The sequence below is a fragment of the Saccostrea cucullata genome, unplaced genomic scaffold (genome assembly GCF_032062105.1).
Source record: "Saccostrea cucullata isolate Sc308-1 unplaced genomic scaffold, CSIRO_AGI_Scuc_v1 ctg1663, whole genome shotgun sequence".
Classification (NCBI taxonomy): domain Eukaryota; kingdom Metazoa; phylum Mollusca; class Bivalvia; order Ostreida; family Ostreidae; genus Saccostrea; species Saccostrea cuccullata.
The window spans coordinates 11,426-37,115 of NW_026940815.1; the positions used below are offsets into that span (position 1 = coordinate 11,426).

The following is a 25,690-nucleotide window of genomic DNA, read 5'->3' on the forward strand; positions in this document are numbered from 1 at the left end:
ACAAGGTATCTCTACAATGATATACATAAAGTATCAATTCAATGATGTACACAAAGTGTATATTGAATAATTAATACACAGTGGGTACAATGATATTCAATGATAAACAATGATATTCAATCAATGATGTACACAAAGTGTATACATGTATTTACACAGTGGGTACAATGATATTCAATGATATGCATTGATATGCAATGTTATGCAATGCCGTGTTTGCTCTGCTCTTATTTTGTATATTTGTTTAATGGACGTTGAGATTGAATACTGTTCGTTATTTCCATATCCTTCATTCAATGATATACAATGATATTCAATGATAAATGAATTGTAATGAGCAGGTAGCAATGTATTACAAAGACAATGGTCTACGTCGACTTTATCAATAGTATATGACGTAGAATCAATAGCAATGGCACAATGACGGAAGCTCAATTATTGGCCACTGGCCCTGGAAGATAACAGAATCAGCAGCGAACTTCTAGCAAAATTCGGCCATATGTCTTCACATGGGAGCTAATAAAGCGCTGCATGTGAAGACATCCGCCACATGCGGCAAATTTTGCCCATGCCATGACAAAACTGCTATTATTACAATTATGTAAAATTAATTACTGCTTGATATATATGCAGTATACTGTAGAACTAGGGAAATGTTTTATGAAGATCAATAATATATGTAATGATCAATAACTTTTCAATAGGTCAATAGTTGCGAAGATCAATAATATATGTATGATCAATAACTGTTCAATAGTTCAATAGTTGCAAAGATCAATAATATATGTAATGATCAATAACGAAATGGAAATGGTAGGTAGCACTGCAAATTTTGACAAATTATTTTGATTATGTCACACTGAATGGTATAGAGAATAATGGTAGAATGTGCTATATAGGAAAGGTGAACACCCTCTGGATACAATTTTGATGAGCCCTGTTGAATATTGGGGTAGTGACTATACCCCCACCCCTTGTGGCAATGAACCAATATAATGAGCTATTTATCCTAATGTAAGCCTTGTGTGACAACATGGGCCTGAAATAATTTCTTGGCAGTATTTGTGACCCAAAAATTTTAACCTTGGTATTAAACATAATGAAAACAAGACAGACAATTTCATGAACTTTTGTAGATGGCAAAGGGACATGGAACCAATACTATTACCCACAATGAATCATTATGACATGTGGGTTGTTGTATTATGACACCAGAGTTCGAATATTTGAATGGTGGGACCTTTTTCCAGGTCATTCCTTGTTGACCAAACCATCTGATAAGGATGTGTATTGTTCTAAGTCCAATTCGCATTATCTAAATTGATGAATGTATGATTTTTTGCTTAATACTATGAAAGATGATCCAATAACCCATACCATGACAGAAGTGCCTGCATACTTAGGATAAATTAAAAAAGAGTAAAAAGGTGTTGTCAAGTGTCTGACTGACTAAAATTGAATGTAAGTCTGATTTGCATGGACTTACCCTTAAATGTTTTAGTGTCAAAGCCAAGAAATGAAATAAATTTCTGTAGCATTAAAGTAATGGAATGACGAGGAGGCTTCACGCCAAATTAAGCAAAAAACTGAACGTGGAATGATGGGTCTAATTGACAAGTAGCTGTGAAGTATTTTAAATAATGAAGATGTTTCTTGAATGAAGATGTTCTTGGTTTGACAAAATGTGGAAGATATATATACATGTATAACTATGCTTTTGCATTTTAATTAATTAATTAACTTAATTATATTTATTTGTCTATCTATTTATTTATTTATATTTATTTATTTACCTATTTATCTTTTTTTTTTTTTAATATCTATTTATTAAATCTATTAATTAATTAACTTATTTTTTTTTTATTTATATTTAATTGTCTATTTATTTATGATTATATTATTAACATAATTTTTAAAATTATGGGCTAAAGCTGAATTGTGAAATCTTCGGCTACATGCCACACTTCCTGATAAAACTTTACTGTTTAACGAAAATTGAATGACAAAAGCCACAGCATTGAACAATGCTGCATTTGAAGGTGGGCTTATTGAAATTGACAATAATCAGCCAAACAAATTTTAACTCTTTACAAATGTGCTCTGGGATGAATATGTTTTGGCATAATTATGTTTGTTACTTCATATGAAAATTACTTCCGCCATTTCACGTGTATCTTGTATATCATTTTTTGTATATATTGTACATATATTGTTGAACTTCATGTACCATTTATACGGTTTGAGTGAATAACTTGAACTTGAACTTCAACTTGGCTTGTGGATTTTTTAACTAGAACAAGAAATATTAAATTAGTGGTTGGGCCTTCAATTTTAACCTGAATTAATTGAAATTTCTATTTCCTGACAAGTTTGTTAGTGTTTAGGTACATGTAGTTTCTAACACACTAAGGAATCCTTGAAACTTATTTATTTATTTATTTTATGTTAAATACAATGTGTGGCCTACAATTTTAAACTAATTTAATTGGAATTTTTTATTCCCTGAATTTATTTTTGTTTCTGTCCTGGTTAAATGTATTATAATATATTATTATTTTTGTTTATCTGCAGTTGTTATTTACTATTTAGAAAAATATTAAAATGTATTGTGACACCTGAACAATGACAAAATAGAGAAGTTTTGTAAACAATGCAATACGATCCCTTTATCCCATTATGGCGCCTGCGTCAGTCCCGTGCATCTAAATCCTCCCTATTTGTTTCCATTTGTATGTGTATCAAATTATTGGTAATCTAAATCAAGGGATTGAAAACTGGATTACTTGAAATTTCTATTTCCTGACAAGTTTATTAGTGTTTAGGTATATGTAGTTTCTAACACACTAAGGAATCCTTGAAACTAATTTGTTTATATATTTTATGTTATTATAATACGATGTGTGGCCTACAATTTTAAACTGATTTAATTGGATTTTTTTTTCTTTTTTTTTGACAAATTTGTTGAAATGTTTAGGTAGTTTCTAAGACTCTAAGGAATCCTTGGAATTTATTTATTTATTTTATTTTAAATAAGTGGTTGGGCTTTCAATCTTAATCTGCATTAATTGGAATTCCTATTTCCTGACAAGTTTATTGAAATGTTGTAGTTTCCCACACTATTTATTTCTTATTTTTTTATTATTATTAATTCATTTATTTTATTTTATTTTTTTTTTAAATTTATTATTTTATCTATTTTTTTATTTTTGTTACCTACTGACTGACAATCCAATGGAGTTTAGATGAAAAATTTTCCTAAAGTAAGATATCGTCATTGAACACCCAAGGAGCATGCACTTAGTCTTACAAACGTTGGACACTGAATATTTTGCTAAAGGAAATCATTCCATTTTCCTCGTAACTTTTAAGTATTGAAAAATTAATATTTCATGCATTATATTATGCAAATTCATCATCATAAAATACCTTACATTTCACTATAAAGATTTCAATTCATAGTTTCCAAATGAAATTCTATTTACAACACAAATAGACATCACAATATACACAAACTTCACTAAACACAAATCTTACCAAATCTATGGTATATGAACCTGATCTGTAGATGGTTCCCTTCTCAATCAGTCATAGCTTACCCTCAACTCTCACACTCCCTCTCAGATCTGAGACTCTTTCTTCAAAGATATTTCTCAACCAGTGTAAAACATGGAGGCACAAACAATGGTGGTGATGATCGAGGTGATTTCAATGCAAAAATAAATAAATAAACATTGAATATATAGCATATATCAAGACAAGCACAAGTGTTACAACAAGACTGTCAAGAGATCAGCTGATTGATGCCCAAAATAATTCAATCAAGTAAATATTAACAGTTATTGAGTTAAATTAACAAAGTGATAAATGCCACTATGGTTGAATTCGCAGAAAATGTCTTTCTTTTAAAGGTTCATTCACAGACAAGATCCTCGCTGCACTTAAACATTAAAACAATTTTACCGACATATGTTTACACGGAAGCCATGATGGATGGAATGTTTTGCAGTCCGAACCCGATGATATTTGACCCCGATCTATGTCGTGGCGGATCCAAGAGGCACGTGGTCACTACATGGTGGCTATTGGTAATGTCCAATGTATGTGGGCACCATTTGTAAACGTAGGTTTTAATAACAACGAAAAATTGGTTTCGATTTCACCAATCGATAAATAAACTGAGGTCATGCTCGCAAACAAGAGTTCGTCTACTGCGGTGGTTGCAGTCGTTGGGGGATGTTGATACTTTAGATATGCTATGATAATATTCTCACATCGGGTAATATGGATGGGCCCTCAGTCCAGGATCTATTTGCCCTGATTATGTTCATATTTCCGACGTTGGATAGTCAAAGGAACACCAGATGAAGATGAATATTGTTGAGACAAAACTCGATGCTGAGCTTCAATGGATGACGGAAGATGGAAAGGAAGAGCAAACGCACATGCGTAATGGATGTGGCTAAATAAAGTCAGTGCATTTGAGTGAGAGTTATCTCCCCTGAACTTTTTATCTCTATTTGTCTCCATAACGGGACTTAACTCATATTGAGTTAAGTCGGAATAAAACATCAATTTAATGAAAATAATAGTTTCATATGTTTTGTTGATGCTTTCAGTAATTATCAATGTTCTCCACGAACTTTACGGACAACCCTCGTATATCTTAAGGTATTAAGCGGTTCATATTAAGGAAATCATTTCCTGTATATTTCCATAAATCTTTGATCGTACAATAAGGCCTTATCCTACCCTTACCCCCTCTCTTTGGTCGTTTTTAAACAGTTTTATTTGAATCTACACAACCAAATGATATCAATAAAGAAATTCAAAAATATGAATAAAAACCATTTTAGACAACATGTCTCAATAATTTGATCATTGGCGTCATGTAATATAAAAACCATAAGAATAAGGGCAACAATCGTAAGCTGGGACTATAGATAATTTAAAGTTCTTATCATTCAGTTTTTTAGTTATATTCGCTTAAAAATTGGGCAAATTCGGACTGTAATAATTACTAAGTTTATGACCCAGGGTTTTCCATCATTTCAAGTTTAACTGTCGCGCAGAAATTGCCCGAAGTTCTAATATTCGTGGTCATTTTGCGATTAAATTCGTTAAGGAACCCCGAAATGAATTGAATAAAATAGCACATAGGAATCAATATTTTGTTCAAATACAAATAACATTTATCATTTGGCAAAATAGTTTATAAATTTGATAATATTAATAACATTGTGTAAAACAAATATTAAAACATGTCCTCAATTTACATATATACATGTAATGTGAAAAAGACCCCTCCCCCTCCCAAACACTCAAACACTCATACTAAATAAATAGAAAGGCGCATAAGGTATCACTCAAAACAGGTTTTGAGTATTTTTTTAGTATTTACCCCTTATTTTAAAAAAAGTTAACAAAAGGTAAATATGTACATTCAGTGTTCATTAAAGAACATAGGAAATTCTGGTAGGTCACATAAGACACATACGATGTTTTGACTTACAGTGCAGGTGCAATGTTAGGGACATGGTTAACTGTAGAACTATTTATGTATGAATAAATTGATATTGAAAATTTTCTTTGTAATTATCGTGAAGTGTGAAAAAGCTCCAAGTGTCCATCGAGCTTTAGAAGATTATATCTTGTAATATCAATTACAGTGTAAAGGTTGCAAGTATTTTTAAACATGTGTGTTAAAGCTCCTGAATTATTTCCAGTAATTAAATGCTAATAAATAAAAAAAATTCAAAAATATGAACAAAAACATTCCAGGCGACATATCTCAATAATTTGATCATTGATCTCATGTAACATAAAAACGAAAAGAATAAGGGCAACAATAGTAAGCTGGGACTGTAAATAATTTAGAGTTCTTATCATTCATTTTTTTAGTAATATTCGCTTAAAAAAGGGGCAAATTCGGACTGTAATAATTACTAAGTTTACGACGGTTAGCCCAAAACTCTAATCGTTTATTTATATGAAGTGAGGCTGCTGCGCTCCTATAATTTTTCATTATATTTTGTTGCTTGTAATATTTTGTTAGTAAAGAAAAAAAATAGTCATAATGTAAAAAGCGGAGGTATTTTCCGAGAAAAACTCAGGGGCCACTATCATGAAAAGTAAGTAATTTACTTAGTAATTTGAAATTGAAGTTTAACACAAGAACCATAGTAGTACAATGTGAAACAGGTGGTTTTTGTTCTTATCAGTGGATTTTTTTATATCTGAGTAAAGGTATATATACCTTTAACTTAAATCAATTTATTGAATATATTTTAATAAAGGTAATTTAGTCTCTTTTTTATATAAGAATTTTTTTTATCTCCTTGCTAAAACTTCGAAACTGCAATTATTACAACTGATAGAATCAAAGACTGTAACTCAATCAAATTAAATTGTCCATTTAAAGAACATACATGAAACAATTAAATCTTTTGCCCATGTCTAACCAAAGTCTTAGCTCCTGATAAGGTTCCCGACTCGGTTTGTTTTGTTTAATGATATTAGAACGAAAATGAAGAAAATCTTTACATTTAAAAAAATATGATGGAAACAATTAAACTTAAAAAAAAAAGATAACTCTATAAGGAAAAATCAGAATTGCCTATTGTAAAGAACTATTTTAAAGAAGAAACCAGTTCAGAATAATTAAGGAAAACTATGTTTGATATACTACTTACATATAGTTGTATTTAGAAATTCGTCTCTTTCATGCATATGATTTGTTCCTATTTGCCCTTATCTTATCATTTGCCTCTAATAAAGCCGGCAAGAATATAAAATAAGTAAAACCAAATGTCTGAATATGCAGTACGTGGGTTAAAAGAAAGATTTTTTTTTTCGGAACATATTTTGATATCTGAGCATAACTACCGAAGACTTTGCTCAACAATCAACAATCAGAGAAGTTATAAATTGATTAAACACTGACTACTATGTATTTTGTCGATAACAGATCAATAAATTCGGAAAAGAGATCACACAATTTTAGAAAATTTGGACGATTGCACTTAAAAAAACTTGTTATCAGCCTTCAAATTTCATGCAAGGAAGTATCATTCACGTTGTAAAATAGGACATAAAACCCTGATAATTTATAGTTAAAGGAGATAAATGTCAAACTTACAATCTGAATAGAATCAGGATGACAAAAATTTAAGAGAAGTATAAAAAAGCAAATATTAAGAAATATTATTGATTAACATATCCACATTAACTTGCCAGTTTTGTTAATATTCCGCACACTGAATATCTTGAAATTTTGTGTACACAGGACTATGTATATTTATCACAATTATATAATTTATTTGTTAAAAAGCATTCTGATTGTAGACACAAGTACTCTGAAGTTACTATTAAAAAGAAGCTCGAGTTTCTGATTTACAATATCTAAACATGTGGCTTTTGTAGACCAGGTCTTCCAACATTCTATGTTGGAATTCCTGTGGATATACCAATTGCACCCAGTATTAAGCAGTCCTATTTTTGTATTCAAATGCAGCAGAGTGTGATCAAAATCTTCAATCCAACATTAAGATTATTGATGACGTATTGTCAATTAAAAATAAATATTTCTATTGTTATGTCCAGTCGATATATCCCAGTGAGCTTGCCCTAAAAGAAATAACAGAGTCTGACACATCTGTTTCATATTTGGATCTTTTGCCAGAAAAAAGACGTTAACGTTTATCTTACAAGAAAGCTTTTTGATAAACGTGATGGCTTTAACTTTTCAATTATGCAACAGTATGCCTTCATCGCCTGCATACAGAGTTAATATTTCTCAGTTGATAGGATACTGAAGACCATGTTCTACGTATGAACTAGATATCATTGAGATGATAACCATTTCAGAGGACCCTGCTTTCAGCAACGAACATAAGCACAAAAATCATGAGTGTTCTAGTTCCCTGCTCCAAAAACAGACCATGGGGAGAGAAAATATGCTCAGAACAAGGTTTTTGCATATAATGCTGCTTTGACCTTCACCTTAGACCCAGAAACCTGGTTCAAGATCACTGCGCGGCCTTTACAGAGACGCACTCTTTGAGTAAAGTACGAGTCAGATTTGGCCAAGGAAAGAGAAAATATACACATCCATAAATTAGTGAAACTCTGTGAATAAAGTATGTCACACTGGACCAAGAGGTGAGAAGATATGCCCTAGACAAGGATTTTTCATTTAATTCTGATATGACCTCAGACTTAGACCTACATTGTAGTAACATTGTTCAAGGTCACTGCAAACCATTTACCCAAGACTTTTTGTAGGTAATGTGGTAAAGTATGAGCCAGATCGGGCCAAGGAGAGAGAAGATATGTTTCGGACGGACGGACAGACGGATCATTATAAGGCGCCCACGGTGGGGCGTCTTTACAATTTCTTACGATTAATATAGAAACAACTAGAACTCGTATTACTTGCAACAATTTTAATAATGACAGTCATTCATTTATACTTATCTACAATGAACGTATTAAACTAATTAACAGAAAACATTGAATTTGGATTAAAAAAAATAAACACCGAAGGAAAAATAAATTAAAACACCAAAGATAAAAAACACATAAAACACCAAAGAAAAAAAAACATTCAAAAATTGAGACAAAAACATGAAAGAGAACATAGTATCCAGTACATTGAAAGACCTTTAGAATCTCATTGACTGAAGTTACCAAATTGGGGAGTTCTCAGGGATTTTTCTACCCTTTTTCCTGGGTGACCTGCAAACAAAAAAGGAGACCAACATATAAAGGGTTGAAAAGACAACTTGAATTAGGCCAAAAATGTAATCAATTCATTTGATGGTTTTATGACAACATATCGGTTAACACCATCTGTTTTAAATTATGTTTCATGTCACTTGAATTCATAAATATGTACACATTGACTTGATGAAATGCTGATAAATGTATAATAAATTTGTAAGCTGTAAAAAAACACAAAATCAAAATAAAATAGTTACTAAAAATAATGATAAGAGCAAATGATAGACAAAATACTATTAAAAGCACTTGAATTCAATTTATGCCCACAAGTTGTTATCCTATCAACACTCCTGCCCCCTTAACTATTTTAACATGCCTACCAAATTAGGTAGGCCATGGCACTATAATTTTGTTAATTCAAGTTTAATTTAAGGGGGCCGACTATAGTTTTATTGTGTGAAAACTACAATAGTGAAACTCTTCATTTTTATACCATATATAACTTACATTAACTTCAGTGTACATGCAAAGTCTGGGGGAAATCTACCGCCCAGGTATTTTTTAGGGACCGTCTCAAAGTACAGGTACATTTTCTATAGGATTATATAGGAAAATGCAAATTTTTAGCACTTAAAAGCAAATACAAATACTACAATAGACTTTTTGTTCAAACTATAATATTTGATGAGTACATGTACACTATATTATACAACATATGTAAGAAAAACAAAATTCTACCGTCTTGTTACCAGAGGGGGATCTCAAAATGCAAAAAATTAGCAAATTTTACTATTTTTATAGAGTTACAAAATGTGACGTACACAATGGATTCACATGAAAACATAATAAAAATAATGGAGATATTTTCAAATTTCTGTTTTAAATTTCAAGAGCGTATGTTTATTACTTTTTCTTTAACAATATTTTTATTACCCCTTTCTTTAAGAGCTACAGATTATCATAACGTCAAAAACACACTGCAACGACGTCAATCTACCTATCAATTGAAAAATCGGTTAAAAAATCAGTTATATCAAATTGTAATTACATTTTTATATCTATATTTTTTCCTCAATTTTGTTTAATTTCAATAATTAAGCGAAAAAAGTTGCATTAAAACAGTAAATACGTTTCATTTTACTATGATGCGCGAAATGTTGCGCAATGGAAACTATAGTCGGCCCCCTTAAGAAAAGAATAACACAAATATAGTAATATTAAATAAAAAAAGCACTCTAAACTACAACTGTTGATTCCTTAATAAAAAGGGGGTGTTCATTATTTTATTATTAACACCATTCAAAAAGCATTATTATATGGCCAAATCTTTAATATGTGATAGATGCAGAAATTAAAAGAGTGAATTAATGTGAGAACACGGTAATATAATTACATGTAATCGACATGTTATTTTGGTTTAAATTATATTTTATTTATATCAAGGAAATGAATTAATTGAGCTGCTGGTTATGATGTTCAAAGGTCAAAGTATAAGATGAAAGGCATGTTTAAGTACATGTATTAGAAAGAAATCTACAACAATATGTCAACTTGTGAATCGTTCAAGAAGATTATGTATAAATCATATAATATATACAATAAGTTAGCCCTCCCTGTTTTTTTTTTATTGACCCCCCTCCTCCGAAAAGAAAACAGAGGGCTATATAATTGCAGCTTTTGCAGCTTATACATGCAACTGAGTTGAAATAAATTTTCATACAAAATTTGTCATTAATTTGACATTTCCTGATGTAGATATCATCAAAAATGAGATAAACATGCAAAATTATGTAAAAATAATTGAAAACCTTTGAATGAAAAAAATATATAGAAATTTTAAATAAATTAATACACCTAGTTCAACATGATATTGTGAAAGAACATATACATACCTCATCCAAATATCTCGAGAAAAAGCAAATTGAAGGATAAAAAATGAACAATATGAACAATAAATTATGATTATATCAAATTTAAAAAAGAGCTATGGGTGAACCTGTGTTTTGAATTAGGCAGTATACATGTATAAAGAGACATAAAGATGCTTCCATGTAAAATAAGACCAAACATACTTTTCTGTCCTTGAGAAGAGCATTTTTCCTATGTAAAACTTGCGGTCCCATCCTACCCCCCGGGGATCATGATTTGAAAAGAAAACTTGAATACACCCCCCCCCCCACACACACACACACACAAACACACCTGCAGAAGCTTTCATATTAATATGACTTATCATGGCTTTACTGTTCTTGTGATAATTTTTGAAAAATGTTCCTATGTATTTATGTTAAAACTTTGATCGACCATTGTGGCCCCAACCTACCCCTGGGAGTCATAAGTTAAACAAATTTAAATCTTCCCTATCTTGTCGCCCGCATGCATATGGCGCAATGGTAAGAGCGTCTGCTCTAGAGTCCGAAGTAAGGAGTAGATCCTCACTTCGCGGGTCCGAATACCACTGTGGGACGTGGAGACCGGTCCTTCAGGTGAGACCATATAAACCGAGGTCCCACCTGGAAGTAGGTGCTGGCGTGAAAAAGATCCCTCACTGCTCAATGGCAATAAGTGCCGAGTATAGGACAAAATTTGCAGCTCTCCACCTGCAAGTAATGACGTCTCCATAGGAGTTAAAAATTCTCGAGATGGACGTTAAACAATAAAAACATGAAAACTACACTAACTTAGGATACTTTCATATAAATATTACCAATCCCAACTTCGCGGTTCTTGTGAAGAAAAAAATTCAAAGAATTTCCATACACATTCTTACGTAAAACTTTGACCGTCCACTGTGGCACCACCCTATCCAAAGAGGTCATGATTTGAACAAAGTTGGATCTTCAGTACATATATAAGGATACTTCCATCTGAGTTTCATCTTTCCTGGCCCAGAGTTTCATGAGAATTTATTTAAAAAAATGCCATTAAATTTTTAATACATAAAATTAATTATCTTTCCTTTGAAGACGGGGTGGACCTTTATCTGAAGAAAATTTAATCTCCTTCATGGAAGGGTACTTTGTTGCAAGTTTAGTTAAAATTGGCCCAGTGATTCCTGAGAAGAAGATGCAAATGTGAAAAGTTTATGAGAGCGACGACAACGCCAACAACGACGACGCCAATCTCAACGACAGACAAATTTGATCAGAAAAGCTCAACTGAGCCTTTGGCTCATGAAAGCTAAAAACAAATGCAACTAGTTCTAATTGTAACGGGGACCGTTACAGATGTTCCCCAAACGCTCCCCAACTACCTTTTCGTGCCATATTCCCTGTAAGCTTCATAAAATAAGGCAAACTCTATGCATTTTAGACTTTAACAACGTTTTCTCAGAAGTATACCAAATATCTTTAAATTTTAGCTTTGCATGCATGCGCATGTGAATGCATGTGTATAATGACCATATCAACTTGTCTACACTATCTATATATTTTAATATACTAAATATTACAGTATTTTATTCAAAAGTTAAAAAAACACGCTAATTCAAGTGTATTTTTAAATTTACTCATTTCACGTGCACGCACGTGCATGCATGTGCATGATGACCATACCTTCTTGTAAGGATGCGTTATGTCTATCTATGTTCTAAATCCCATTCTGTTTGGTTGATAACCAAAGGAGTTATAGCCATTTAAAGTTTCAGCCAATCAGATTGCAGCACATGTGCATGCGCATGCTTTTATGATAATTCTTTTATATAAGCTGTAGATCTTCATAGTGTATGACTATGTTGAAAATTTCAAAGGATTTTGTCAAAAAACAAGAAAGATATTGAGACTTTAGTTTCAGCCAATCAGAGCAAAGCGCACGTGCATGCGCGCGAGATCTTGCTATTTTGACCATGTCAGCATGTCTATACAACTAATATATCTTCTTATTATAAGTTTCAAATCATTTCATCAAAAAATAGTAAAGTTACGGCTATATATATTGGTCATTTCACGTGTTGCACGTGCACGCTCTTGCAAGCACGTGCGCGCAAAATGAGCTTGATTCCCTCAAATCTACATAACATGTCTACTGACCCTAAAAAGGTTTTACCTACATCGGATGAACAGTTTACAAGATCACTCCCGGACAAAAAAGTACCCAGGAAGAAGAAGAAAAATAATAATAACTAGAGCAAAGCTCGTTGCAAAGCAACGAGAGGTCTTCCGTCCGGTTTTGACCGGAAGTGCCGGAAGTGACATCAAAACAGAAAGCAATGAGCTAAGTCGTCTCCAGTGACTTTATAATTTCAATTTTGCATCTAAAACCTTCAAAGTAAGCTATTTTTGGCTACTTCCGGTTTGACCGGAAGTGACGCCGACGGACGGAAAATTAATTTTTATGCTCCCAGAGACATATGTTATCCAAAAACTTGTCAAGAACGGCAAAAATACGCGTTTTCTGACTACTTCCGGTTTGGCCGGAAGTGACGACGCCGGACGTATTTTGACGACTCCAATAGATTGAGCTGGACATTTTGAACAAATTTGCTTCTTTGACGTATTACAAATTCTCAATATTTTTTGAGATATAAAGAAAAAACTTTTGGCCCCTCTAGGCCCCTCATTTTAGGGGCCAGCCCCTTTTACAAGATATCATTCGAAAGAACTTAGAATTTTACACTTCTTTTGTTCTATATGTTTTAACAAAATATTTCCAGGTAAAAAGATATCGTAGAAAAGGTGTTCAAAATTTTGAAATTCGCGATACGACAATTTTCGGGCCATAGCGAGCGCCGACGTGCGGTACTTCCGAAAAAAATTAAATACTTTATACATATCTATAGACTTTGGTCTATCATACCTCAAAGTTTCATGATTCTATCTTGAGCCATTATTGAGAAAGTCTGGAGACAACCTGACCCTTCAAAAATCATAAAATCGACAATATCTCCAAACCGGAAGTGATGTCATCAAAAAATGCATAAGGTTCAAGTTATGTTACATAAGTTCTGAAAGTTTCATGGAAATCCATCTAGCCGTTTTTGAGAAATCGCGTGCACAAAATCGGTAAGAAAAAAAAGAATAATAATAATAATAAAAGTGAAAAAGAAACCTAAGAATAACAAGAAGGTCTTCCGCTGAAGACGGAAGACCTTAACTAGAGCAAAGCTCGTTGCAAAGCAACGAGTAGGTCTTCCGTCCTGTTTGACCGGAAGTGCCGGAAGTGACATTAACAAAAGAAAGCAATGAGCTAAGTAGTCTCCAGTGACTTTATAATTTCAATTTTCGTCAAAACCTTAAAAAATAAGCTATTTTGGATTCTTCCGGTTTGACCGGAAATGATGTCGACAGACGGAAAATTACGTTTTAATGCTTCCAGTGACATGTGTTACCAAAAAACTTGTCAAGAACGGCAAAAATAGGCGTTTTTAGACTACTTCCGGTTTGACCGGAAGTGACGACAGCGGACGTATTTTGACGACTCCAATAGATTAAACTTGACATTTTGAACAACTTTGATTCTTTGATGTATTACAAATTCTCAATACTTTTTGAGATATAAAGAAAAAACTTTCGGCCCCTTTAGGCCCTTAATTTTAGGGGCCAGCCCCTTTTGCAATATATCATTTGAAAGATCCTGAAATTCTACACTTCTTTTGTTCTAAATATTTTTACAAAATATTTCCAGGTAAAAAGATATCGTAGAAAATGTGTTTAAAATTTTGAAATTCGCGATAGGAGTATTTTCGGACCATATCGAGCGCCGGCGCTTCGTACTTCCGTTAGTTATGATATACCTTATACCCTTTTCCAAAGGCTGCTCTAGCATCACTGAAAATTTCATGCGTCTGTGTTAAGCGCTTTTTGAGAAAACTGCCGGACAAAATGACCCTCTAAAAATCACTTAATCGCAGAAAACTCCGAACCGGAAGTGACGTCATCAAAACGAAAAAAAATGAATCGAGTTAAAGTAATGCTTCACTAGTCCTGAAAGTTTCATAGAAATCCATTGAGCCGTTTTCGAGAAATCGCGTGCACAAAATCGGTACGAAAAAAACAATAATAACTAGTGCTAATTGTAACGGGAACCGTTACAGATGTTCCCCAAACGCTCCCCAACTCCCTTCTCGTGCCATATTCCCTGTAAGTTTCGTTAAAGAAGGCAAAATCTATGCATTTAAGACGTAAACAACGTTTTCCCAGAAGTATACCAAGTATTTCAAATTTAAGCAATGCAGGCGTGCGCATGTGATTGCATGAGCGTAATGACGATATCATCTTGTCTACACTATTTTACTCATATGCACGTGCACGCACGTGCATGATGACCATACCTTCTTGTAGGAGTCCATTATGTCTGTCTATGTTCTTAATCCCATCCTGTTTGGTTGAAAAACAAGGGAGTTATAGCCATTAAAGTTTAAGCCAATCAGATTGCAGCGCACGTGCATGCGCATGTTTCCATGACAATTATTATATATCATATTGTAGGACATCTTAAAGTATGCCTATGTTTTAAATTTCAAAGCATTTTGTAAAAAAACAGAAAAGATATTGAGATTTTTGTTTCAGCCAATCAGAGCAAAGCGCACGTGCACGCACGTGCATAGATGTAAATGGTGACCACACCATCTTGTAGGTGGCTTTTCGTTCTAAGAATGTCCTAAATCCCACGCTGTTTGGTTGAAAACCAAGGGAGTTATAGTCATTTAAAGTTTCAGCCAATCAGATTGCAGCGCACGTGCATGCGCGTGATTTCATGAAAACTTTTATATATCAAATTGTAGTACATCCTAATACATGTCTATTTCGTAAGTTTCAAAGCATTTCATCATAAAACAAAAAAGATATTAAGATTTCTGTTTCAGCCAATCAGAGCAAAGCGCAGGTGCATGCGCGTGAGTTCATGCAAATTTGTCCATGTCATCTTATGTACACATCTTATATATCTTTATATAATGAGTTTCAAAACATTTTATCAAAAGATATAAAAGTTACAACCATATTAAATAAATCAGTCAGTTTACTCATTGCACGCGCCCGCACATGCATGCGAATGCGAGCAAAATGACCTTCGTTCGGCACATCTACACAACATGCCTACTAACCCTAAAAAGGTTTTAACTTAGTTTGGTGAACAGTTTCTGAGAACACTTCCGGACAAAAAAGTACCGGAGAAGAAATAAGAAGAAAAAAGAATAATAATAATAATAATAATAATAATAAGAAACAGAGTAAAAACAATATGTTCCCCAACTTCGTTTGGGGAACATAATAACTAGTGCTAATTGTAACGGGAACCGTTACAGATGTTCCCCAAACGCTCCCCAACTCCCTTTTGGTGCCATATTCCCTGTAAGCTTCATTAAATAAGACAAACTCGGTGCATTTTTGACTTTAACAACGTTTTCCCAAAAGGATACCAATTATATTCAAATTTTTGCATTGCACCCCAGCGCATGTGAATGCATGTGAGTTATGACCATATCATCTTGTCTACACTATCTATATATTTTAATATACTATATATTAAAGCATTCCGTCCAAAAGTAATAAAAATCACTCATTCAAGTGTATTTTTAATTATACTCGTTCTAAATGCACGCACGTGCGTGCACGTGCATGATGACCATACCTTCTTGTAGGAGTCCCTAACATCGATCTATGTTCTAAATCCCATCCGGTTCGGTTGAAAAACAAGGGAATTATAGCCAATTCAAGTTTCAGCCAATCAGATTGCAGCACACGTGCATGTGCGTGATTTCATGATTTTTTTCTATACCATATTGTAGGGTATCCTAATGCATGACTATATTTTGAATTTCAAAAAATTTCGTCAAAAAACAAAGGATATATAGCCATTTAAAGTTTCAGCCAATCAGATTGCAGCACGCGCACATGCGCATGCTTTCATGAAAATTCTTTTATATCATGCTGTAGACCTTCATAATGTAGGACTATGTTCAAAATTTCAAAGGATTATGACAAGAAACAAGAAAGATATTGAGACTTTAGTTTCAGCCAATCAGAGCGAAGCGCACGTGCATGCGCGTGATATCTTGCTATTTTGACCATGCTATCTTGTCTATACTTCTAATGTATCCTTACATTATGAGTTTCAAAAAATTTCATCAAAAAATAGAAAAGTTACGGCTATATCCATTATATTGGTCATTTCACGTGTTGCACGTGCACGCTCTTCCAAGCATGTGCGCGCAAAATGACCTTGATTCCGCAAATCTACATAACATGTCTACTGACCCTAAAAAGGTTTTACCTACATCGGACGAACAGTTTACAAGATCACTCCCGGACAAAAAAGTACCCAGGAAGAAGAAGAAGAAGAAGAAGAAGAAGAAAAATAAAAATCTATGCATTTAAGACGTAAACAACGTTTTCCCAAAAGTATACCAAGTATTTCAAATTCAAGCAATGCAGGCGTGTGCATGTGATTGCATGAGCGTTATGACGATATCATCTTGTCTACACTATTTTACTCATATGCACGTGCACGCACGTGCATGACGACCATACCTTCTTGTAGGAGTCCATTATGTCTGTCTATGTTCTTAATCCCATCCTGTTTGGTTGAAAAACAAGGGAGTTATAGCCATTTAAAGTTTAAGCCAATCAGATTGCAGCGCACGTGCATGCGCGTATTTTCATGACAATTATTATATATCAAATTGTAGGACATCTTAAAGTATGCTTATGTTTTTAATTTCGAAGCATTTTGTAAAAAAACAGAAAAGATATTGAGATTTTTGTTTCAGCCAATCAGAGCAAAGCGCACGTGCACGCACGTGCATGCATGTGAATGGTGACTATACCGTCTTGTAGGAGTCCTTTACGTTTATCTATGTTATAAATCCCATGCTGTTTGGTTGAAAACCAAGGGAGTTATACTCATTTAAAGTTTCAGCCAATCAGATTGCAGCGCACGTGCATGCGCGTAATTTCATGAAAATTTTTATATATCATATTGTAGTACATCCTAATGCCGTCTATGTTATGAATTTCAAAGCATTTCATCATAAAACAAAAAAGATATTGAGATTTCTGTTTCAGCCAATCAGAGCAAAGCGCACGTGCATGCGCGTGAGTTCATGCAAATTTGACCATGTCATCTTATCTACACATCTTATATATCTTTATATAATGAGTTTCAAAACATTTTATCAAAAAATATAAAAGTTACAACCATATTAAATATATCAGTCATTTTACTCATTGCACGCGCCCGCACGTGCATGCGAATGCGCGCAAAATGACCTTCGTTCGGCACATCTACACAACATGCCTACTAACCCTAAAAAGGTTTTAACTTAGTTTGGTGAACAGTTTCTGAGAACACTTCCGGACAAAAAAAGTACCGGAGAAGAAATAAGAAGAAAAAAGAATAATAACTAGAGCAAAGCTTGTTGCAAAGCAACGAGTAGGTCTTCCATCCTGTTTGACCGGAAGTAGCATTAATTTTTAACAAAAATGAGAAATAACGCCTAAAAATGGTTTGAATCCTTTAACACTATGTTAATTAATGCAAAAATAAGCAATTTTTGCTACTTCCGGTTTGACCGGAAGTGACGACAACGGACGAAAAAATTATTTTTTTGCTTCTAGAGACATTTGTTACCAAAAAACTTGTCAAGAACGGCAAAAATACGCTTTTTTCGACTACTTCCGGTTTGGCCGGAAGTGACGACGCCGGACGTTTTCTGACGACTTCAATAGATTAAGCTTGTCATTTTGAACAACTTTGTTTCTTTGACGTATTACAAATTCTCAATACGTTTTGAGATATAAAGAAAAAACTGTTGGCCCCTCTAGGCCCTTAAATTTAGGGGCCAGCCCTTTTTTCGAGATATCATTTGAAAGATCTTTAAATTCTGCACTTCTTTTGTTCTATACGTTTTCACAAAATATTTTCAGGTAAAAAGATATCGAAGAAAAGGTGTGAGAAATTTTGAAATTTGTGATAGGTCTATTTTCGGGCCATAGCGAGCGCCGACGAGCGTCACTTCCGGTAAATTTGATATACCTGATGCACCTCTCCAGACATAGCTCTACCTAGCCTCAATTTTTGATGTTTCTATCTAGAGCCGTTTTTCGGTAAATTTGTGGAAAAATTGACCCTTAAAAATCAGAAACTCGACGATATCTCTAGACCGGAAGTGACGTCATCGAAACGGAAAAAAACGCATAAGGTTCAAGTGATGTTCCATACGTCCTGAAAGTTTCATAAGATTTTGTTGAGCCGTTTTGGAGAAATCGCGTGCACAAAATCGGTAAGAAAAAAAAAATAATAAAAGTGAAAAAGAAACCGAAGAAAAACAATAAGGTCTTCCGCTGAAGACGGAAGACCTTAATAATAAGAAACAGAGTAAAAACAATATGTTCCCCAACTTCGTTTGGGGAGCATAAAAATTTATAGCCTTCATAGGGTTTAGCATGTCTACAAGCACATACCTGTTGTTTCCACTCTCTGAAACCTTCCTCTGTTCTGTTGCTTCACCTACAAGTTAACATATCAGAATAGCTGTAACTAATAATTTCTAGTCCAGAAAATGTTCCTCTAAAAATGACCCTTGGACTCCCTTTGGACTGAGAGCCATATTAGAATTAATTTTTCACATTTTTAAAATTGACCTTTCTCCAAAGGAAAACTTCATACTAGCAAGTTTATATGAAAGTCACCCTGTATTTGTAGAAAGGTTTAAAATGTAAATTTTAGGGATTGGGACGTTTCTACCCTTGATGAGTATCAATTATGATTTTTTTATGCTAATTTCAAAGTAAGATCAAATGTCTAAATTTGCAAATAAATATATACTTAAAACTTACATTTAGAAGTTCTATATTGTTCAATCTTAGGATGTTGTTTAGGCAGCATGCATACAGAGTCTACGCTCTTTATGTAGGCATGGCTGTTAAAGTCTTCCGCCATTTCCTGGGACACACGAGTTATTCTTACTTCAACATCCTCGTTTTCATTGGTGCTGGATTTGGACTTTTATGATAGAATGAAGGGAAAAAATATTGATATGCAAAAACGTAAACTTAACATAGAGATATTAATATACTGATGGGAAGTACATCATAGCGAAGTGATTTAAAAGAAGGAAATACTTCTAAATCTAACATGATACTTAATCTTGTTAATGAAAATGTACTATATTTGGCGGTGTATTCTACATGTATTTAGGTAATTTGGCAGAAAACAGAATATGCTATTTCCAGTTCATCACTACTTGTGTCTTGAGGTTACATCTAGCACATTCAGACAGCACTTATTCAAATAAAGTAACTTAATGAAAAATTAATTTCTGCCAAATATTGTACACGCCAAATATAATACATTTACCACATATGCCTAGATTATGACATGAAAATTTATTTATTGACTTTTTTTTCATCAAGAATTTCTACATGTATAATTGCCAAAAATATAAAATATCTATAAATATAAAAATAAATAAATAAATAAATATGAGCATTTTTTTTTCTAAATGTTTAATTCATATTACTATGCAAACATAAAACACATATATAACATTCATTTTTATAAATGATTAGGCTAAAAGCCACATTCCTTGAAAATAATCTTTAAAAGCTATAAAAATATATGTTCAAGTTATAGAATTAAAAAAAGGATATTTAAAGAAATTGAAGATATTTTTTAAAAAAAAGATGACCTACCTCTGCGTACTTACTGACACTTTGTTGAGTATTGAACCAGTCTCTCTTGTTGACAGGGAGGTCTAACGGGTCCTCCTCATTGAGCTCCATGGAGGTCTTCGCCCTTATTAAGTAAAACAATAACATTTGTGGCAACTTGTACATTCTTAGTGTTGAAATTGTGTTAATAGTTAAAGAATTGTCTCTTAAAATTGGAATAGCAGGGGACATTAAAAAGTATAAGGTGGGCCATGGGCTTCTCCCCTACATGTACATGTTACTTGAAAGGGGGTGTTACCAAATTGAAAGGAGGTTTCCTTGAAACTGGAAAGGCAACGAAAAGCCCTTGTCCCTTGTTGTAAGGGACAGCTCTGTTATGTAGTGATTTTCAATGAATAAACATATATCTTAAATAATTATACTGTATGTGTTTTTATAATTACTGGAAAATTTACTATTAATATTATACTATACGTCGAAATAATTTCTTAACGAGATTCCGGTTAAAAAAAAACTAACGGTAAGAAGTTCAATGAAATTAACAAGATTAAGGAACTCTTATAAAATCACGTGGAATTAACTTCTAGTACATTGTGTAAGTCATATGTGTTATGAAACCTTTTTATTACTGATTCAAAATTGACATGATGAAAATTAATTAAAAAAAATATATATACCAATTGGCCATAGCTATCATGTTGACGCAGGTCGGGTTCTGTTTCAGCATGGGAAATTTTCGAAAACAAAGGAACAGCTCTTGACTGGTCATTAGGGTAAACCTCACACAGGTCATTACTTTTTCGATGTGATGGATTCTTTGTTGGAAATCATGGTGATGGATCCATGATACTGCTGCCGCAAAAATTTCAAACTCCGACCTGACTATGATATTATCAGCAGACAATATCGTACAAAGAGTTTCAAGGTCAAGGTTGAAAAATGCCGGATCCTCCTTAACTTCCAGGAAGTTATATGTAATTTTCCTGATTATCAGGTCGCATATACCGTGTTCCTGTAGTTTTGCCATTGTTGGCAAGAGCTGAAGCAAATCCTGACAATTCAGCTTTTCGATTTTCCTTAGACATAAACGTCGTATCTGGTCAACTTTAAAGACCGCAGCTAATTTTATAACATCGCTTAAACACACGGAGTTGATATCCATCTTTCCAGAATATAAGAAATCTAAAAAGGAAACCAAGGCTTCTTCTGACACTCCCTTGACTTTTATCACTTTGGGGGCCACCGGTTCATTTGAGAAGGCTTCTCGCTCAAACACCTCGGCAAACAAAGGGCTCTGTGAGGCTAAGACTAATTTGTGAGCAGGAAATAAATCATCGCCCAATTTAAAACAGATATCACAGACCTCATGTCGTTGGTATTTCTGTGATATGTACTCCCCCAGGATGGTAAAGTGAGAGACTTCGTTTTGGATCTGCTCTATAGCAGGGTCACTGTTCTCTCTCTTAGTGTTCTCATTGAGATCCTTATCTGGAATGGCAAATTTATAAGATGATGGACAAAACATGTCTAATTCGTTCTCTGCTGACTCTAAAAATTTGGCAAAATATTCTGGATTAGGCAACATTAAAAAAATTAACATTTCTTTGTGTCTTAATTTTTTTTAGTTACTAGTACCTAAAATTAACTCTATTAACTTTAAAAGAAATAATTCATAAACAGGCATAAAACATTAAAAGAAATATGATTATATAATGTCTTAACAGCGATAACAAGGTTTATATCATTGCTTAACATTGATAACAAGTATTATATAATATCTTTAAAATGATATCAAGGATTATATGATAGAACAGGAACTACCCTCACCACTTTTGCGCTTGAAAGACGGGCTGTTGGTTTTTGATGCTGTAAATGTGAATATGTATAATAGTTTAACAGTGATTACGAGGATAATATGATAACTTACTGGTGATAACAAAGATTATATAACTTAAACGTGATAACAAGTATTATATCATAACTTAACAGTGATTACAATGATTATGTAATTACTTTACAATTTCCAATGATTAAATAATATTATATAAGTTATATAATTATACATATAGTTATTTTACATGTGTAACTTGTAAGAGATAACAAAGATTATTGATAGTAAGGATTACAAGGATTTTATGATGACTTATAAATGGTAACAAGGATTATAAAATAACTTACCAGTGATTACAAGGATTTTATAATGATTTATCAATGGTAACAAGGATAATAAAATAACTTACCAGTGATTACAAGGATTTTATAATGATTTATCAATGGTAACAAGGATAATAAAATAACTTACCAGTGATTACAAGGATTTTATAATGATTTATCAATGATAACAAGGATAATAAAATAACTTACCAGTGATTACAAGGATTTTATAATAATTTATCAATGGTAACAAGGATAATAAAATAACTTTCCAGTGATTACAAGGATTTTATAATGATTTATCAATGATAACAAGGATAATAAAATAACTTACCAGTGATTACAAGGATTTTATAATGATTTATCAATGATAACAAGGATAATAAAATAACTTACCAGTGATTACAAGGATTTTATAATGATTTATCAATGATAACAAGGATAATAAAATAACTTTCCAGTGATTACAAGGATTTTATAATGATTTATCAATGATAACAAGGATAATAAAATAACTTACCAGTGATTACAAGGATTTTATAATGATTTATCAATGATAACAAGGATAATAAAATAACTTACCAGTGATTACAAGGATTTTATAATGATTTATCAATGGTAACAAGGATAATAAAATAACTTACCACTGTCATCTATCGAGCAGTTACTGCTCTTACTAGTCACGCTGATTGGTGACGACCTGTTGGATCCCGTAAATATGAAAATATCTGTGTAGTTAACATTTATATTTGTAAGTGATTCTGATAACAAAGATTATATATTAACTTGTCAGTGATAACAATGATTTTATAATAACTTACCAGTGATTACAAGGATAATATAAAAACTTACCACTGGAGTAATTTATGGAACAGTCACTTCCCTTAGTAGTCACGTTTCTTGGTGACGGCCTAGAGGTGTTCGATGCTATAAATGTGAAAAAGTCCGTGTAGTTAAAATTTATATTATACATGAATGAGGAGATACTGAGTATATCAGTCAATTCACTATTCGAAATAGATTTATAAAAGCAACAACCTAAAATCTCAAATGAAAACTTTTTTTCATCCTTACTTGAATGACGTACAAATGTTTGCATGATAATAAGTATAAATCAATTACAATGTAACCTTATTATTCTCAAGAAGATATCATTGAAATTGTTTTAGTTAAGTATAAATTTATCCAATTCTAAACCAAGTTGAATTAATTTATTCAAGAGTATTAATTGAAGAACGCTGTATGGCTAAAAAAATATTAGTACAAATATAATATTATTTTATTCTTATATATTCCTATTTAAAAAAATTGATATTCTTCATTAAATGCTGCATAATTTCTAGATGACTTTAAAGACAAAAAATGAAATTGAATTAATGGATAAGTAAAAAATTCTCTTAATATCAGAATATAAAAGGGCTCTCAAAGGTTTCAATTAATGCAAGAGGGATATTAACAAAATTTAAAATTTAAGGTAATTTCTTCCTCCTGTGATGTTATTTTTTTTCGCAAAAAATAGTATTAATCTCAAATTATATCCAATAGATTAACATCTGTGGGAAGAAATCATTTTGATGGGTGTAATACAGACTCATTGTTAAAAAAAGGGGAAAAACTTACCAGTGATAACAATGACTATATATTAACTTAACAGTGATTTCAAAGATTATATAAAAACTTACCAGTAATTACCAGGATTAAATTATAACTTACCAGTGTTTACAAGGAGTATATAATAACTTTACAGTGACAACATGGATTACATGTATATAACTTTACAGTTATTACACATATAATATAATAATTAATTAGTATTTACAAGGGTTATATAACTAGTGATAAATAGGATTATATAATAACTTAACACTGATAACAATGATTAAATAATAACTTACTAGGGGCTAAAAAGATTATATAATATCTTAACAGTAATAACAAGGTTTATATAATAATTTAACAGTCATTACAAGGAGTATAATACTCATCAGTGACAACATGGAATATATGATAACTTTAAAGTTATTACACAGATTATATAATAACTAATTAGTGATTACTAGGATTATATAATAACAGTGATAAAAAAGATTATATTATAACTTTACAATTAAACAAAGATTATCTAATAAGTGAACAGTGAAAACAAGGATTAAATAATAACTTAACAGTGATGACTAGGCTTGAATAATAACTAAACAGTGATAACAAGGATTATATAATATGGATAACAGGGAAAATATATAATAATTTACCAGTAATAGCATGGATAATATAATAACTAACTAGTGATTATAAGGTTTATTTAATAACTTACAGTAATGTACAAGTGATTACAAAGAACATATAATAACAGTTATTTAAAGCCTTATAAAACAATAAGTTTGAGAATCAATGCTCACTAGTAATAACTCAGTTTTGATCTGAATATACACTTTCGTGTTAATATACACAAGTTCAGATGCACAGACAAAAAGGAAGTTTACGTCATATAAGAATAAAAATAAATCCCACTATATGACATGCCTGAGCAGAGAATGTGATAAAATTTTAAGCATCTGCTATGAATAGTTCCTGTGAAAACTGTGACAAAAATAAATTATGTATGGTAGGGACAGACACACGGATAACATTGACATAGGATTTAAACAATTTATAAATCTCATGCCTTAGAAAAGAATATGCTTAAATTTCAACCATCTGCAATGAGTAGTTCCTGAGAAACTTGAAACCAAAAATTTGTTATTGTAGAGTTAGGCTGATAGATCTTCTACCCGTCGTCTCCCCTTCTCGACGGGAGTAAAACAGTTCATAAGTTTTTTGCCAGATAAATAACACTGAAAAAGATAAGAATCGTTCCATAACTAAAAACTATATTCTGTATTTTTTTGTTTACATTTTTTGTTAAAGTGCGTTAATTGTCTCCATGGTAAAATATATTGATGTAAACTTTTAACGCACTTTGAAAAAAAATTTCAAAGTGCGTTGAGTATGTCCAAAATTTAACGCACTTTGAAAAAGTGCGTTGATTTTGTCCGAATTTTAACGCACTTTGAATTTTTTTTTCAAAGTGCGTAATTTTTTCAAGGTGCGTTGCCGCAGTGGACTCTATTAGCTATATTCCTTGATTGGCTGCTAAAAATTTGTCCATTGTTAATGACTATTGAAGTATTTCATGCACGCACATACTTATATTCCTGTTATCATCAAAT

The 25,690-nt window shown here is 32.4% G+C and overlaps 1 protein-coding gene across 1 annotated transcript; it reads right to left on the minus strand.

Annotated features, from left to right (window-relative positions):
- Positions 1-19,896: 19,896 nt before the first annotated feature.
- On the minus strand, positions 19,897-23,580 carry LOC134256376 (kelch-like protein 3). The gene is made up of 7 exons (XM_062739020.1): positions 23,556-23,580; positions 23,334-23,408; positions 23,126-23,242; positions 22,155-22,253; positions 21,005-21,815; positions 20,349-20,451; positions 19,897-19,938 (listed from the first exon to the last, which is right to left on the minus strand). The coding sequence occupies exons 1-7, from the start codon at positions 23,578-23,580 to the stop codon at positions 19,897-19,899; spliced, it is 1,272 nt and encodes a 423-aa protein (XP_062595004.1).
- Positions 23,581-25,690: the final 2,110 nt, after the last annotated feature.